Source organism: Mytilus californianus, unplaced genomic scaffold, assembly GCF_021869535.1.
Source record: "Mytilus californianus isolate M0D057914Y unplaced genomic scaffold, xbMytCali1.0.p SCAF_1, whole genome shotgun sequence".
NCBI classification, from domain to species: Eukaryota; Metazoa; Mollusca; class Bivalvia; order Mytilida; family Mytilidae; genus Mytilus; species Mytilus californianus.
The window spans coordinates 114544913-114563928 of NW_026262581.1; the positions used below are offsets into that span (position 1 = coordinate 114544913).

The 19016-nt window shown below is 32.7% G+C and overlaps 1 protein-coding gene across 1 annotated transcript; it reads right to left on the reverse strand.

The window, feature by feature from the left end:
- Positions 1–215: 215 nt before the first annotated feature.
- On the reverse strand, positions 216–2961 carry LOC127731240 (ankyrin repeat domain-containing protein 18B-like). The gene is made up of 3 exons (XM_052240253.1): positions 2509–2961; positions 1821–1873; positions 216–1045 (listed from the first exon to the last, which is right to left on the reverse strand). Exons 1-3 carry the CDS (start codon positions 2783–2785, stop codon positions 386–388), a joined length of 990 nt encoding a protein of 329 aa, XP_052096213.1. The 5' UTR covers positions 2786–2961; the 3' UTR covers positions 216–385.
- Between the last annotated feature and the right edge of the window lie 16055 nt (positions 2962–19016).

Consider the following 19016-nt stretch of genomic DNA (forward strand, 5'->3'; position numbering starts at 1 on the left):
CTGATTCTACTATATATAATTTGTTTAAATTTTTGATTCTTAAATGCATGTTTATTGAACAAATGTCGCCTGTAATTTGTTTACAAAAAGTTCACAAAATATATATTAATACACAGTATCTTGCTCAATGTTAAATATATTCCTTTAATACTATGGTGGCCTGCAGCTGTTTTCTGCTCTTTGGTGGGGTTGTTTTCTCTTTGACACATTCCCCATTTCCATTCTCAATTTTATTAAAAGTTATGTATAAACATTACCACATGTATTTGTTTGTACTTAAATACACGTGTTGAATAGATTTACTACTAAGTTAAATGAGTTTCATTGGTTGAATAAGAACTGACCATGATGTTTGAAAAAAATAAGAATTTGAATATATGTTAGTTTATTTGTGTTGTGTACGATATTTTGTTTTTGTAAGGACCAATGGTTGCCCTCTTCTGCCATACTGATATCGAGAACTACTTGAGTTGCGCGGTGTCGTAACTTCACATTGTGCTTGTTTGTAGGCCTTTAGGTCGTTTAATGCGCTCATCATATCTACGAACTTTTCTTCCATACTATTAGACATTTCAATGATAGTTTGTTTTAGTCTATGTCGATCTTCACTAGCTTTTCCCAATTCTATTTTCAAGAGTTCCATCTGTCCTGTCAAATAAGAGATTTGTTCAGACTTTTCTTTGCTCTCAACTTTTAATTCTTCACATTGTTGTTGCAATCGATCAATCTCCTCGCTACGCTCACAAAGTGCAATTTCAATTATTTTATTCATTTTATCCTTATCTTGAAGTTCTTCTTCGATACCTTCCATTCTAACTTGCAATTCTTCATATGATTTTAACTTTTCGTTCAATTCTGTGTTTTGCCTTTTATAGTTCTGAACTTCAATTTTCAGTTCTTGAATTTTCTTGTACTTTTCGTTCAGTTGTTCTCTAACAATTGATTGCTGAGTTTTCAATCTGTCATTTTCCAATTTCAGTTCTTCTAAAGTTTTCTCCTTGACATATTGTTCATAATGTGACTTCTCTTCTCCCTCTTCCTCAATCTAATAAGATAGAAACAATAATAGACATAGCGAAGAAAATATAACGTAACACTCTCAATAGTGAAATCCTGATTGAAATATTTGTCACTGAACGTTAAGCAAACAATAACCAATCAATCAATCCTTACAGAAGATAAGCGTACGGATATCTATGCGTATGCTAATTGTCAACCAAATGCTCAATTGACCTATTTGGGTGCAGATATATATAGGATAAGGACAACAAGGTTGCGACTAAAAAATTATCAACTAAAAGTTATTTATTTTTAACAGCAAAATGCATATTCCTTAAAAATTCATCTCTTTATATACTATGGTTAAGATTAAAGTTGATTGATTACATTAACGGTACCGTTTTTACTACACCTGATTAATGTCGCGTTATTAATGCTCGAGGCCATAATATTTTGAAAGTTCAAAACAAAATGCAAACGTTGAAGAACTGATTAAACCAAATAGGACCAAAATAAAGGAAAACCAGTACAAAGAATCACAACGATGCACGCAGGAGATACATTGCTAAATTTAAAATGATTTCGAAATTTTAATTACAGAGAATTAAAAAAAAAACAATATCCGTATTATCAAGTTTTATATTTCATCAATAAGAGCTGCATGCCGAAACACTCAGTCTTAATTATCATTTAGAAAAATGTAAAATATTCTAGGAAGCATTGATTAATAAAATATGTTGAAAAAGATATTGATATATAGAAAGTTTCTTCAAATTAGGCTGCTAAGGAATTCAAATGTATAGTTATTATACACTACATACCGAGTTGACCGTATACGTTTTTTCTCTGTTCATACCTTGAATGTCTTTTTTATCTAAAGGAAACAAGCAAATACAAATGAAACAAACAAAAGACAGAAAGAAAAAAATACAACCAAAAGCAGTCAGAAAGACAACCATACAATAAAAAAAAAATAAAGACGAAAAGACATCAATACTCATTAAAAAGTTACACAGGCGTAGTAAATAAACACGTCAATGTCAAGAAGTAAATCTGTACAATGCTCATATGCTGTTCGGATCTTGTAATTTGAAAAGCCAGAAAGCAATTGCTGTCAAATAAATAGATCCAAAAGGAAGTTAATTCTATTAGCCTTAGGTTTTTTCTTATAGTTTGAAAATAAGAATATCAAGTGAAAATTGATCAAGATGGTTGTTGCATACTTGTATGTATTTATATACTGTCTATATATTGTGAGCCACTGTCAAGTACATACGGTTAAAGCTGTGATTTCTATACTGTCTATATGTTGTGAGCCACTGTCAAGTACATACGGTTACAGCTGTGATTTCTATACTGTCTATATGTTGTGAGCCACTGTCAAGTACATACGGTTACAGCTGTGAATTCTTATACAATATTCTATGCATATTCATGCAGTTGAGCTCAAATATCTATGTAGAAAGTTAAACAAGAATTATATTATTAAAATGAAATTTTAATTGCTACCTTTAGGAAAATGTAATCCGATAATTTTGTCCACTACATGACTATTCCCTGTAGTTTTCAGTGCACTTAAAAAAGACTGATAAGCCTGCTTTCTGATTATCTTTTCAATCACCGAATGCAGCTGGTTTTCTAAAAGTTGATTTGCAAGAATCTGGGCTCGTTCATCCATTCCAATTATTCCATCCTCTATTAGTTTGTCTAAAATCTTCTCTATCTGTGTCGTGTTTTCTTTAATGAACGATAAACATCGTGTCAGCCTACGGGTTTCGTCAGACATAACAGAATTCCAATGGTGGCAGACAGGCCTACCGATTTCTTGAGTAACAAACCTAACCACAGAGCTTCTGGTTTATTTAGAATCTATTTTATAGTATAGAATACATAAATGCCAAATATCTTTTCATCTTTTAATGAACTTTTCAAACCTAATAAAAGACAGATACGCTAAAGGTGCCATGAAACTTCCAAATATGGCAGATACAGTTTTAATTAATTGCATGCCTTTAGCGAGTATGTTATGATATCAAGGACTGATAATATTCAATAATCAGGGTTATTATGAATACGTTATAGAAGGTATACAAATGTAATAGATATGCTAATTTTAAAGATTGTAATCACCATCAAAATAAGGAAACTTGATACCGATAGTTTAAAATCCATTCCCGTATTATTTGATATTTTATTTCGGTATACCTTTTTTTGTATAGATATAAACATGCACCGAATTTGGCAACGCTACAACTAATGCCCTGGTTACTCTACTACAATATATAATTATTCACATGGAAGCAAATAGGAAGAATTACACAAGGTTCGAACGACAATAAAACATCAATATAAATTAATAATATATTAATATTAGTCTTAGATACATGATTTTTTTAATTAGTTGTTATTGGCTTTGAACTAGCTGTCAGTAACTGCGAGTACTCTCAGATCTGTACTTAGTGTCCTTTTTGTTGTTAGGGATGAGGGATGGATAAATACCCTGCCACGTCTGTGTTTTTGTTTGATTGTTCTGCTTTGTATCGATCTTATGAGTTAAGCCTTTTTCAACTGATTCTTATAGTTTGTTTTTATGCTGTGCTGTTTCACCACTGTCCCAGGTTAGGGGGAGGGTTGAGCGCTCACAAACATGTTTAACCCCGTCACATTTTTTATGTGCCTGTCGCAAGTCGAGAGCCTGTAGTTCAGTGGTCGTCGTTGGTTCATGTCGGTCATATTTGTTTTTCGTAAATTGTTTTGTTATAAATTTGGCCGTTAGTTTTCTCAATTGAATTGTTTCATTTTTTTTTTATGCCGGGGCCTTTATAGCCGACTATAAAGTATGGGGTTTTCTCATTGTTGAAGGCCGTACGGTTGCCTATAATTGAATACATCCACTTCATTTGAACTTTGGTGAATAGTCATACCTCATCTCCTTATTTTTATATAAACTAAACCGAAAAAAACAAACAACCAAAGACTATGCATGCTGATCTTAGCATTAGTGAATCTTGAAGGCTGTATACTGACCTCTAGATTTGTTGGTGTTTTGTGTCGTTTGGTTGCTGTCTCGTAAACATATACCCTATAGGTTTTGCTCAAATCTTTATATAATATACGTATACTACAAGAAAATATGAAATTATTTGTACGAGCATTAGCCACAGGAAGAGAATCAAAACTCCCGGCTTTTTCCTCCTTCGTTGATAGTACAAATTAATTTTACGCCTGTGATATCAAAATCAATTAATCAGTTTAATGTTTAGTTTTATTATTTTTTCAGCCGTTGTCTGTTTTTCATAGAACCAAAATTATCTGTGATGACATTTGTCATTTTGATAAAACTGTTTACTCGATCACAATAGAAGCAACGTACTAGGAGGCGATTTTGATTCACTACAAATACTGCAATACTTTAATAGCTCAAATGTTTTGTAAGGTTAAATGACCGATTGAGGATACAACTATTTTTAAGGGTGTACTATATTGCATGACAAGGGCAAGTGTGTACATTGAACGAAAGTGACATATGCTTTTCGTAGTCCAGTTAAAAGTAATGAAAGGCCACTGATAATCTGAGCATCCAACTGTGTATTTAAGGGTCCATTATCTTGAATGTGTAACCAATTTCTTATGTCAGTGTCAAATACTAGTAATTCAAAAAAACAGAAAAGTTATAATTAAAGCAATCTGGGAAATGTAGTATTTTTTTTTAGAAACGCATTTGATTAAATCATTTTATCTTAATTTTAATAAATATATATCTTCAATAATAATAAAACTATTGGCTTTTTAGCTCACCTGACCCAAAGGGTCAAGTGAGCTTTCCTCATCACTTGGCGTCCGTCGTCCGTCGTCGTCGTCGTCCGTTAACTTTTACAAAAATCTTCTCTGAAACTACTGGGCCAAATAAAACCAAACTTGGCCTAAATCATCCTTAGGGTATCTAGTTTTAATAAAAAGTTTCCGATGACCCCCGCCCAACAACCAAGATGGCCGCCATGGCTAAAAATAGAACATGGGGGTAAAATGCAGTTTTTGGCTTATATCTCTGAAACTAAAGCATTTAGAGCAAATCTGTTAATGGGTAAAAATATTCATCGGGTCAAGATCTAACTGACATGAAATTTTCAGACGCATCAGACAATCCGTTGTTGGGTTGCTGCCTCTGAATTGGTAATTTTAAGGAAATTTTGCAGTTTTTGGTTATTATCTTGAATATTATAATAGATAGAAACAAACTGTAAACAAGAAAAATTGTTCAGCAAAGTAAGATCTACAAATAAGTCAAACACGACCAAAATTGTCAATTGACCCCATAAGGAGTTATTGCCCTTTAAAGTCAATCTTTCACAATTTTTCGTAAATTTTTGTAATCTTTTACAAAAATCTTCTCTGAAACTACTGGGTCAAATTAAACCAAACTTGGCCTAAATCATCTTTAGGGTATCTAGTTAAAAAAAGTATCCGATGAACCCGCCCATCAACCAAGATGGCAGCCATGGCTAAAAATAGAACCTGGGGGGGGGGGGGGGGGGGTGTAAAATGCAGTTTGGCTTATATCTCTGAAATTTAAACATTAAGAGCAAATCTGACATGGAGTGAAAATGTTCATCAGGTCAGGATCTACACTACACGAAATCCCGGATTTGAAGAGGTATGCAAATGTTATGTAAATGTATTCAGAGACCGACATTTACATATATTTACAAACCGCTGCATTTAGTTTATCTTGTCTTTACATGTAGTAAATATCAACATTTCTTGTGCTATACCCTCCTATGGGCGGTTATGAGAGACCGCGGTTTATAAAATATATTAACACCTAAGCAAACCATTTTAAAGTTTAGAATTTGCATATATTTATGACCATCTCAAAACTTTCGCAAACTTGTGAATTTGTATACCTCTGCAAATGGAAATCTTTGTCATGTATTTTTCTATGATGTAAATTTATCCGCAAATGTGTTTCTTTGTCTAGGTAGCAAAGCATCATCATTCAAATAATTTTATAGGGGTTATAAAGTGTAAGGTGCATCTACATTTGCCTGGTATGTAAACCAATTCAAAACGAGAACTTTATAGAGGGGTGTAAAGCATCATTTCCTTTAATCTGCAGAGACCTGTCAAATGTATTGTAAAGGAATATTTTTGTTAGTCTTTATAGTCGGCTGAAATGTATGTCAAATCATAACATATCAAAAGCCTTTGAACATATTCCTAAATGTATGGTTAATACATAGATTTGCAGACAATTTGTTTAATTAATAAATGTGGTCAAATGATAATATCAATGACATGTGTAAATATATTGGGCATATGTAACTTTGAATACATATGCAAAGAAATGATAAAGATATTTCAGACAGCTAGAAATGTATGTGTAAATATATTGGGCATATGTAACTTTGAGTATGTATGCAAAAACATTATAAAGAAAGATATTTAAGACAGCTAGAAATGTATGGTAAATAGTTATATTTGCTTTTAATTTGCTGATATATTTGAAAGGTGCAGATTATATGGACAAATATTGCCATAGCTTTTCCGGTCAAGCTATGATATGACAAATATAGCTGCTTTGGGATTTGTTTTGGCATATTGGTAATATCATGTATTATACATGTATTTTAATAATTTCGTTTTAATAAAAAAAAAATCGGGTCTACAAAATCGGTTATTGATCTCTTCTCTGTTTGATGTACTGCGTGAATTTCTTTACCCATCAAAATCTTCTATTCTCGGGAAGTTATGATGGTTCATTCGCATAGCATAAAACGAGCGTTTCCTTTGAGTATCTCTTTGAAACTTCTGGAATTGCACGAGTCATAATTCACTCTGTTTATAAAACATAGAATTTTTTTTTTTTAAAAGAGACATATACTACAATATGTATTATATGTTACTGCAGAGACATATATACTATATATATATATATGTCTCTGGTTACTGGTAGAAATAATACACATATACAAATTAAGCCTAAACAATACTAGATATGCGACCTCAGTATCAAATTTAAAATCGGTAGCATTCGGAAGGTTATCGAGCGATTTATCAAGTTTTTATAAAAAGTCAAGTTTCTGAAATAGTCTAGAAATATTCCTTCATCGGTAGATTAGTTGCCACATAATATTTGACACAAAACACATCTTGAGAGAATGTTTTTTTTTTAAAGAATCGGCTAGTTTGCACACATATTTAAACGTTAAATCTATTGACGAATATTTGTAATATTTGTTTTCCTTATCCATTAAGTCCAGTCACGAGATGTTGAACTCCGTGTGCTTCATGAAGCGTCCTCTGCAAAAACTTTCTTGTGTGTAGAAAGAAAGTTAAAATTTACAAAGAACCAGTGAGTCACGTGTCATAATTGACACACAATTTACCAATGAAATCAAACAAAATCGATAGATATTATCATTCCATCGACGAGATGTCGCCCATCCTCCGATCAACGGGGTTTATCAGCAGTTAAGTGTGACAATTATCACCTTTTACAGAACGATCTGGTCCGAAAAGATCAATAGAAGACCACCGCTAGTATCAATATCCATCAATATAATAAGGCACACACAATTATCATTTCTTTATGATTTATAAATTGTCTTAAAACAATGCTCCCGTTGTCATTTGATTGTGTTGTTTTTAAATACGCAAAACTAAAATAAGTCATCGCACTATCAGTCATTCGATATCTTATTTACCGCCTATTTTATCCTAACATTTTACAGCTTTCATAATTATGTACTTTGACAGGATTAATCGTTTTTTTTTTTCTATCATGATCAAATAAGTTGGGTTTTTTTTTTGGTTTTTTTTTTGCAATAATTGCATTTAACATATACTTTGCACACATTTCAATTGAAATAACATTGAAACAAGATTGAAGGTTATATAAGTCACAAAATTGATGTGACGAAGTAAATTTGTTTTAACATAATTCAAGAAGATTTGTAAACGACAAATACATATTACACTAATGTTGATAGGGGCTCGTATCATGGAAAAAAATATAAGACAATTGTACCCTGTACAACAAGACGAAGTCTAGACTTATAGTTTTAGCGGAAATGTATATGATTCGTGTTTGAATAATGGAATATCTTGCACTTCTTTCTTATACATATATTTTACGCAAAGTCTTAAAATAACTACATGTATCATTTGTCCTTTAACAGCCGAGTCTAAAACATGTATCATTGTACTTGCTTTCCACACAGGCGGAAAATAAGGAAAGAGGGGCAGCATACATAAACTACCGTTATTGTTAAATCGCACTGATAAGTGTTTAAAACTGTAAATATGTTGAAATATTAAAGAATATTTTCCAATAAAAAAATAAAACAAAAAAAGGTGACAAGCCCCTATGTCTATATATATATATATATATGTCTAGGCACATTTCTGATTTTACAATCTTTAACTCGCATCATGCTTATCGTGACGATTTGTTGAATCTGTTAATATCAATTCCTTTGGTCCCTGGCGGATAAAAGTATTCGTCCCATTGGCTATCATACGACATCTTTTATTTTACATACAATTCCTCCGTTCACGATGTTGTAATACCTATGCAGGTTGAACTTCAATTTAAAGGTTTATCTATTGAAGTTTAAGTTCTTTGGGTAGCGAACGTGACCTTAATAATTTAATTAATTTGTAATTAGTTAATTATGCAAGTTGCAAATCTTTAAGAATCTATCAATACAAATGCCTATATATTCGAATGACTATTCAAAATGTGAGGTTAGTTCATAAATTTATAGTCATTGTAAAAAATGCTTCAAAAATAAAAAATCACATGTGGCTAAACTGTAAAAAGAAATGTTAAAGTGAATTGCTTTTGGCAAGAGACGCACACTCATTCATGATTGTATCTACTAATCAATGCACATAAGTTATGGACTAGTACTGCACCCGTATTAACTAGCATTGGGGGTCGCAGGTCATAGTCCAGTTACTAGCAACAGTGATTTTTTTTTATTGTATTTTTTTGTGTTTGTTTTTTTTTTGTGTTGTTTTTTTTTATTTTGGGGGGGGGGATGGGGGGTGGGGGTAGGGGTGAACTCAGGTTCTAGTTTGTTATGACAACAGTTATGCGCTGGAAAAAACTGCAGTTGCTATTTTCATTAACTAAGATAAAGATTGGGGAACCCCTGACCACTCTTACAATTTTCTGTAAAGTTTTCAGTAAAAAAAGAATGTTGACATATCATATGCTATGAGAATTCAAAGACAATTCAAGTAGATCAAATAAAAATTTACCGAGCGTTCCGAGAAGGGTAAAGATTACTCTAAGGGTTGCAAGCGCAACATGGGTTTAAAGGCTGTCAATCCTTCTAAATTTTCTACTAGATACACTCTTAGCAGATGAGATTAATCTTTAGCACTAAGATTGTGCCAAAACTAATTTATGACAGACTGAGTGCTTCGTTTTTATCAACCAAGTTTCATTAACCATTTACACAAAAAATTAAATGTGAACGTTTACAACACAAAGACAAGAGCACAGAAATGAAAAATGCTACCCAAGACGTAAGAGTAGAGAGGAGACATGCAACAAAGCCAGCGGATGAATACCATGAACGAAATGGTCCACAAAAGTAAAAAGTAACCTAAGACTTGAACTATGTTAAATGAAAGTCATAAAATGAACTACCCAAATATATATCTTGTTCGTTGTAAATAATGATAATCAAACTTAATATGTACGTAACTTTTATTGTAAATCGTGACTTTTTTGTCATGTAATTTCCTGTCCGTTACTTTTTGTCCCTTATTCTTAAAATGCACTAGTAAACTTAACTGTGATTCATGAAATAACGAATAGATATCAATTTCATTTTTAATAATAAGTATAACTAGTTGACAATGTTTCCAACTATACAAAAGACTTTATGAGAGAAAATAATATATTTCAAATCTATTTGTTCCTATGAATTACGGTGCTTCTTTCTTTTAACAGTCATAGGATAAAAGAGGGTCTGGAAAAGGAGGGAGGTGGGTGTTCTTTCAATTCTTAATGTTATTTTTTTTACGCCATTTTATCTCTATTCTATATAAATTTTGCCCATTATTCTCTATTCTTTATATTCTGGATGCCCACTATTCTCTATTCTTAAATTTTGGCCTATTTTCTTTTCCATTCTTTATTTTTTTAGCCCATTATTCTCTATTCTGTAAACTCCATCCACACCCTCATAGAAGATGTCATTCTATTTATCTACGTCTTTTTTATTTGCACTAAATTATTATGATTTTATCTCTTTATGTTAATTTTTTTTTATTTCTTTTTTAAAAGTAGTGTCTTTTTATAACCTAGGTTTGGTTTTACACTAGTAATTTTTTGGGGCCCTTTATAGCTTGCTGTTCGGTGTGAGCCAATGCTCCGTGTTGAAGGCCGTACCTTGACCTATAATGGTTTACTTTTATAAATTGTAACTTGGATGGAGAGTTGTCTCATTGGCACTCATACCACATCTTCCTATATCTATTGTATGTTTAATTTTGCTCCAGATTTTTTTCATTTTCAATGCAGTGTCGTGTTCCCCTGCAAGTGGGCAATTTTTCTTCATAATCCAAAACTGTGTACTTATATATCAAGATAACACGATACCGAATGGCATATCTCCCGATTTCTAAAATTTTTGGCACACTTGTACTTTGAATCGAGTTACATCGGAATATGCAATAAAAAAAATGGGGGTCACCATTTTTTTTTTTTTTTGTAAATTTGATTAGAAAACGTCAATTTTGACGACAAATTTACATTGGGGAAATGCCTTGTTTTAACTTCTTTTTTTTTCAATAGATGGCTTTGTTGTTATATACGGAGAAAGACTAAAAACTAACATAATATCCAGGATTGTATACTGAATCCATGCATCTAAGATGCATGCTTTTTGTATTAGTTGTTATTAGCTTTCAACTAGCTGTCAGTAACTGCGAGTAATCTAAGATCTGTACTTAAAGTCTTTTGGTTGTTGGGATGTATAAGTACCCTTCCACGTCCACTCTGTTTTTGTTATATGTATTCAATTTGTATCCATCTGATGAGTTAAGCCTTTTTTAACTGATTTCTACAGTTTATTCTTATGTTGTACTGTTACACCACTGTCCCAGGTTAAACTGGTCCGCCATTCCATCTTAAGCTTCGCACCGTTAGTGTAGCGATAAGTGAACACAACAGGGGTCCAGTTTATGTCCCAGGTTAGGGGGAGGGTTTGCGCCTTTCTACGAGTTTAACCTCGCCACATTCTGTATGTTCCTGTCCCGAGTCAAGTAGCCTGTAATTCAGGTTGTTGCTATGTAACATATTTTTTTTTCGTTCATTATTTTGTACATAAATTAGGTCGTTAGTTTTCTCGTTTGAATTGTTTTACGTATGTCATTTGGTGGCCTTGTATAGCTGCTTATGCGGTATGGGCTTTGCTCATTGTTGAAGGCAGTACAGTGACCTATAGATGTAAATTTCAGTGTCATTTGGTCTCTTGTGGAGAGTTGTATCATTGGCAATCATACAACATCCTCTTATATTTTTTTTTGAATATAGAAACACATATGTCATCATCCTTGTTTTTTATATATACATTGCTTCAAAGTTGACCGATACGCTTAGAATTTGACAGAAAACGTGTGACGTTACAGAATAACGTAATTTGGTAAACAGTGATATTGAGGTACAATTTGAATTGATTGATTGGTGGTTGCTCAGCGTCAGTTGGCAAATATTTCATGCATTTACAGGACGATACAGTGCAATTTGAATTGTTGTGTCTGAAAAACACATTTGGTGCAGCAGTAAAGAAAGGTTAAACATTCTGTTAGTTGTGAAAATTAAAAAGAAAATCAACATCCTGATACAATACACAATCTAAATATAGCTAGGATACTCTGTATGATGTAAACGTGTGGGTTGTGTGCGAAGTTAGTCGGACAAACCTTGCAAACTGTATGCCAAATTTCACTCAAATACACCAAGTTCAACATTCTGTCGTTCGTGAAAAATTATTAAAGAAAAAATTATCCTGAGAATATATATGCACCCTCAATATAGCTAAAAAATAAATCGGCGCAATATATTTCAAAATGCCAAATTTAGCAACCTGTCATAAAAAAAAAAGAAAAAATTGACAAGATGCGAATCTTTAGTGTATGTACTAACACCAGGTACATCATTTAAAAGTTTAAGCTTAAAAACTGTACATAATCCTACGAAATCAGCCGTATAAACCTATACTAGTATACGAAGTGTGGGACGGACTGTCGAAAGGACACTGGTAAAACAATATGATCCCAGTATTTAGCCAAGGGAACACAATTTATATTAGCATATATAATGATGTTCTATTTTATAAATTATTATAAATCTTTTGGTGACAAAATATCTTTTTGTATAAGCAGTTCATAGTGGGATGGTAATTGGGAGATCTCAAATATAGCAAGCTATCATGTACGTCATTTGGTCTTTGATGAAAAGTTGTTTAATTGGCAATCATATCACATCTCCTTATGTCATAATGGTTTGAGTTTTTTCAAGACTAACAAATACGTACTAGGAGACTTAACTATGTTGCTGTTATAGCTTAAATCTGACTATTGTTGTGAACATGTGATGTTATAATTTGATAGATTTAATACTTACTATACTAAATATACTTATTAACTTTCATATTCAAGAGACCAACGAATCTTTACTAAAACTACTGTAACAGATTAGCAGTAAAAAGATACTTGTCCATCCTGCATTAGTCACGTGTTATCTATATGTCTTTGGTTTTGATTGTCGTTAATTGGCCGGTTGCTGTGTATATCCCACATTTCCATTTATGCAAATAAAGAAATAGCATCCCTTTTAATTTACATAAACACTTGTATACTTGTTAGATAAACTCCTTATAAGACTGTGAATAATCTCGGGCTTTTCCCGACGCCTATGTGACCTATATGCCCCCCCCCCCCCCCAACACACACAAAAAGGCACCTTTGCTAATCGTCTGTGAGTCGTTTTGTCTCCCCACTTTGTGAAAATGTGCGTTTTTTACCAGCTGTACCAGGCCTGTTCATCATTTCTAACTCAAAACACCAAAAACACACCCATCCCCGAAGACCAAAGTGCAAATGAATATGAATCTAAATTAAGTCAAAATGATTTTAAGATGTCGTTGGATGTTTGTCCCCCGCGCGATGCGTTGATGGGGACATAGAAATACCGGGTGTCTGTCCTTCCGTCCGGTCTTGTTAGCTCTCTAACGTATACAGTTCTTTCCAGATTTTTATAAAACTTATATATCAGGTATATATCACCCTTGTTGCTGACAAGTTTCAAAAATCAGTTGCGACACATTGCTTATTGCATTGAGTAAAAACAAAAAGCGACTCAAAGACAAACACCAGTCTACAAGTATACAACATAAACATGAGGATGTCAGAATGTCAGAATTTGACAGTAAACCGGATTTATTTTACATTTATGGCTTGCTATTTTTATTACCGGATTTCCAGTCCCGTTATTGATTTATTGTTGTACTGCGGACGAGCGGGCGGGCTACTCCAGTCGTTTCCGTGCGATGACTTATGAACCTTTCATCCAAAGGTTTTCAAATTTTAATATGTTGTCACTGATGACAAAATGGTAGAATTTGATATTGACGATTGACTTTACATCATTCAGCAACAACATGATTTTGATTTGAAATGAAATGCTAATCTTGATAAATGTTTTAAAAATTTTAAGCCTTCGATTGGAACAAATACATGTACTGGGAATTTTTTGTATATCATAATACCATTAAATAGGATAAAGTCAAGATCGGGAAACCAAAGGGCACCAAGATTTTTTATTGAAATTTTGAATTGGTTTAAATACTTGCATATATCATTAGAATAAAATTGATACAGGAGCAGGAAGATTATTGAAACTGATGTAGTTTTTTCATTTATGTTGGTCATTTTTATTCTTGTTAAAACACGAAATACAGAGATTATACCTGATTCAACAATTAAATTACTTGCTTTGCATCGAATCTATTATATCTGCTATGAGAAGCGGGGAAACGAGAATGGTTTTCATATACAAAAGATAATTGTTTAAAAACAGTTTTACTGTATATAATTTCAAAATATTTTTAGATACAATGTTACAGTAACTGTTCTTATTTGTTCTTTAATTTTCTAGCATGTAAACTTTTAAATTATTTGCGTTTTTCAAAGTATTAACACGTTTTCACGAATACAAACTGCATGTTTAATTACAGAATGATACCGATGTCTTTATCTGGCATATTCTTGGCTTGCGTAATTGGTATATTTGTATATTATCAATCTCTCTACAACGTCTGGATTTTATTATACACAATTAGCGTTATTAGATCAATTTTGGTAATTAACACATACGGTTTTCCTTTTAAGGTACCCTGTAGTGCGAAAAGATGAACCATTTCACAGTCAGGAAAATCCCTTCATTTACATACAAGTGACACATTTACCACATATTAAGGGATAGTTGATTCATGCTCTTTCTTTATTGTATTATTAGACATTTTCAATTGTAAACATAAACCTTTCTGATAAAATACATGTATGTGCATACTCGTGTATTTTCAAATTATAGGATCTAGCAAAACACACACCTTGGCTCAAGTTATATTGAAATAATTAATTTAATATATTCTCTTGTTTAAAATGAAAAAAGATCACAAATAAGCAGAAGCTAAATAACTTTTTCCCAAGTCCACACCAAGATTGGTAGACTTTGCTCATTGTTGAAGGCCGTACGGTGACCTATAGTTGTTAATTTCTGTGTCATTTGGCCTCTTGTGGAGAGTTGTCTCATTGGCAATCATACCACGTCTTCTTTTTTATAATTAAGCTTAGGTTGAGAAAACGTACCGTGTATATCGATTTGATCTTATTTATTCTAGTATAGACAGGTTTTTCCAATTATCTGCCTTAGTGTGTGACGCGACTCCTAGGCGTCGTTGTAGTACGATCGCCATTACAACCGTGAAAAAAAATGTAAACAAGATATACATCTATTTCCCAGACCGCATATAATTAACGTAACCACAAGAATGTGAAGCGTACTTGACCTCGGCAAATTTCAAAATAAATAATAAAGTAATTAGATAAGGAATGGACATTAAAATTAGAAGTGTATTGCAGGCCAGGTGTCGTGTCCTTAAAATATAACTCACGGTATTCAGTGATACGTTAGAACTGGGACATAATATTTACGAATACGAATCCCAAGTTACATTTCGATTTTAATCATTTGGTAATCATAATATTGATTATTATAACACATACATAAATAAAAATAAATTGTCTTGCGGGTCGAATGTGATATATCAGAAAAACCAGGTGCAATTTTATCAAACTCATAGAAATTTCTGTAGTCATGCAAACCTATAATGAGTCAGTCCTAAAATTCAACAATCCTCTAATCCGACGGTCCTAAATTCGACAGCCCGTTTTCTCCGGCGCGCGGTTACTTACATCTTCTGAAAAAAATATACCTATAGACATGTACCGTTTGATGATAAACTTTTTCACAGAAACGATTTTTTGGCTTGTGGTTCGACTCACGTATACTGCTCAAAATTGAGTGACGTTTTCGTATCACTTTTGTCTCCGCATGGATTGTGCTATATGCTATCAGTGCGTCGGGCCATATGTAGACTTAACTTTGCGATTTAATTGGGCCGAAGAAGTGTTGAACTTTCACGGCCCATTTTATCATATAGTTATTATATTACTAAGGTGTTCGATTCCAATTTCTTTTGCAGAAAAATTACTTGACATGAAACTACTAGTATGTATAGTATAACATCATGCTCCGGCCCGTGCTTAAAATAAATGAATGTCATTTAACCACAAAAGACGCAAACGTGTAAATTAAAAGCAATGATTAGAACTATGTTTTAAAAGCGTCATTTAGTTTTTTGCCAACTCCCCCTCCCCACCGCACCCCAAAACAGAGGTCTCGTATATTTTCATCCTGACTCTGTATTAAACTCCTTTATAAGTCCCCGATATATATAATACAGTGAAATACAGAATTACAGTATTACATTAGGGATGTATAATGGACCATCCGACTTAAGTGAATATATACTTTAAGCACACATATTCCTTCATATATGGACCATTAAGACGAGGGTTATAGAGAAATGCCCTTAACAGTAAGTTTTGCTGTGATTTGTCTATGGATGCAGCTGTTTGTAAAACCTTTAAGTTTTTCAGCAAGAACTGGCCCCCAGGAATACAATAGTTTACAAGCCTTAATTTTCGAAATACGAAAGCGCCGTCCCAAATAACCAAACATCAAACTAAGTGTTAACCTCATCAGTACGATCGAGCAACAGCTGATCTGCAATATCGTAGTTGAAAAATAAATTGTGTATTTATTCCACTAAAGTAAAGAAAACTTAGTTACATAAGACAATTATACAATAAGGCGTAACTGTCATTCATAATTATGTCTATATACGCTGACGTGGTTTCCTGATTTTATTCAATTTTGAACTCCTTACTCCTCTGTTAACAATATGTTTGTCTGAGTTAATGTTGTCGGAACGTCTGTCCATTTTGCAGCCTAAAGATAGTCGTCATGTATAAAAAAAAATCGTCTCTTCATACTTGTTTGATTTGCATCCAATTATAACTACATGCATGTATAGCCTCGGGTAGGTTTAATTGTTATTATTTAAAGAAATGTGCAGGAACGGATTTAGGGGTGCCCAGGCCATCTATGAAGCTTCATTCATGTTTAATTCAGACTTTTTACCGCTTCCACTACAAATTGTGTCTTGTTTGGGGACCCGCGGCCCCACTTTTCAAAATCTTGGATCCATCTGATGTGTAGATCTTCTATACAAACAGAGGGCAGATGCACTGTGGTCATCGGATAAATTTTCATAGATAATTTCGTTTGACGACGTATCAACATTTGTCTGACAGTGTAATTTTACTTTCATAAAAAGTTTTATTAAAAAAAAGGATTGTGTGCAGTCGGCACAACTTGTCACGATGATAGTTCACATATTTTATTTATTGATTTTTTTGCACATCTGAAATTTTCTAGAATTATTTGTGTTATTTGAATGTACAACTATTAACTGCACAAGAAATGCCTCCACCTTTTTTTATAACTTTCGGCAGTATCCATAGTGAAATAAATAAGAAAATGAAGGAAATACAAATGTAAACAGAAAATCGATAATGTTTTGATCAATACACGTGCGTTAGTTTTCACGGTTGTAATGGCGGATTGGTCACGTAAGAGGTCAATGGATGCGCCCATGTTTTCTAGGTCACTTATAGATAAACCCGTCTATAGAGTTCATTCCTGAATGACATCGTTGTTTTCATATTTTGAAGTACAAAAGTTAAAGCTGCTTACAATTTAGAACAGTGTTATTATAATAGTGCATTTCTTCCTACACCTGAGATTCATGTAGTATTTGCAACTGGACGTTTACACAAATCAATTCATCAACCCATTTATTATGTGTCTATAAGATGTAAAAAAAACATATCAGTTTACTGTTACAATTCATCGTCTTAGTTAAAGTTTCCGTTCTGATACAAGCATGTCGAATTGTAAACTCTGCTGTAAGGAAAGTTATGAACAGTTTAAAGCATCTGTGTTTTGTTATGCAAGCAAGATCTTAAAAAAAAAATCCCCATTACTGTTTTAAACATTTTCCATGGTTCTGGAGTAAAGTTTTGGAGATTTTCTTATTTATTCAAATAGAAAAAAAATATCATCGGTCCGACATTTAAAAAGCACCCTGCCATTTTTTAATATCATTAATTATATCTTCAATCAGTTCTGTTTTTAATCGGAAAGAACAATATCTACTTCAATTCAAACATTCGCTCGGTAAGACTCTCTGAAACCATCAATACTTGCGCTTTGCTGCAAAAATTACTATATAATATATGGATTTATTTTTTCCGTAAATGTGAAATAATCGACACATCTTACAGCATTTACTAGGGTCTGGATGGGGTCTTTCATATCTGTATTCTATGATAATTTAGGTCATATTTCTCTATTTTTTTATATTTTATGTCCATTGTCATGATTATTTTCTATTCTGTATATATTAGACCCTTTTTATCTAATTTTTTGGGAGTAAATTATTTTCTTTTTCTCTTCTTTTAGCTCTAATCACGACCCTCATTTACGTTTGTTGTGCATGCGAGATATAAACTGCAGTCTCGCAAAGCTATACCTATGTAAAGAAAACTTAACGGTATCAATGTTTCATATAATAACTATGAAGTAAATAAAATGCATTTCTTTACGTACATGAATACATCCGACAAATGTTTGCAAAAATAAGCAAATATTTGTCAGCATTTACTTTGATTGTAAATGTTTTATAAACCGCGGTCTCTCAAAACTTTGCAATCCTGTGTAAAGATATGTTGCAAATATCAATATTTAGCAAAATAACTATAATACTGGAAAGTATTAGTAAATTAAATACATTTCTTTACAAACATGAACGATATCGACAAACGTTTGCAAATATAACACAAACATTTGACAGCATTTACTTCGGCTGTAAATGTTTTATAAACCGCGGTCTCTCAAAACTTTGCATACGTCTGTAAAGATATGTTGCAAATATTGATATTTATCAAAATATTTATGATAATGAAAAGTATTAGTAAATAAAATACACTTCTTTACATACATAAACGATATCGACAAACGTTTCCAAATATAACACAAACATTTGACAGCATTTACATTGGTATAAGTATAAGTAAATAAAATACATTTCTTTACATGCATGAACGATATCAAGAAACGTTTGCAAATATAACACAAACATTTGACAGCATTTACATTGGTTGTAAATGTTTTATAAACCGCGGTCTCTCAAAACTGCCCACACCTCTGTAAAACAGTTATGCAAATTTTAAACTTTGCATACATCTCCTATCCTGGAAAGTGCATGCAAATCTAAGGCCTATGTTTACATATCTTTGGAATATGAATA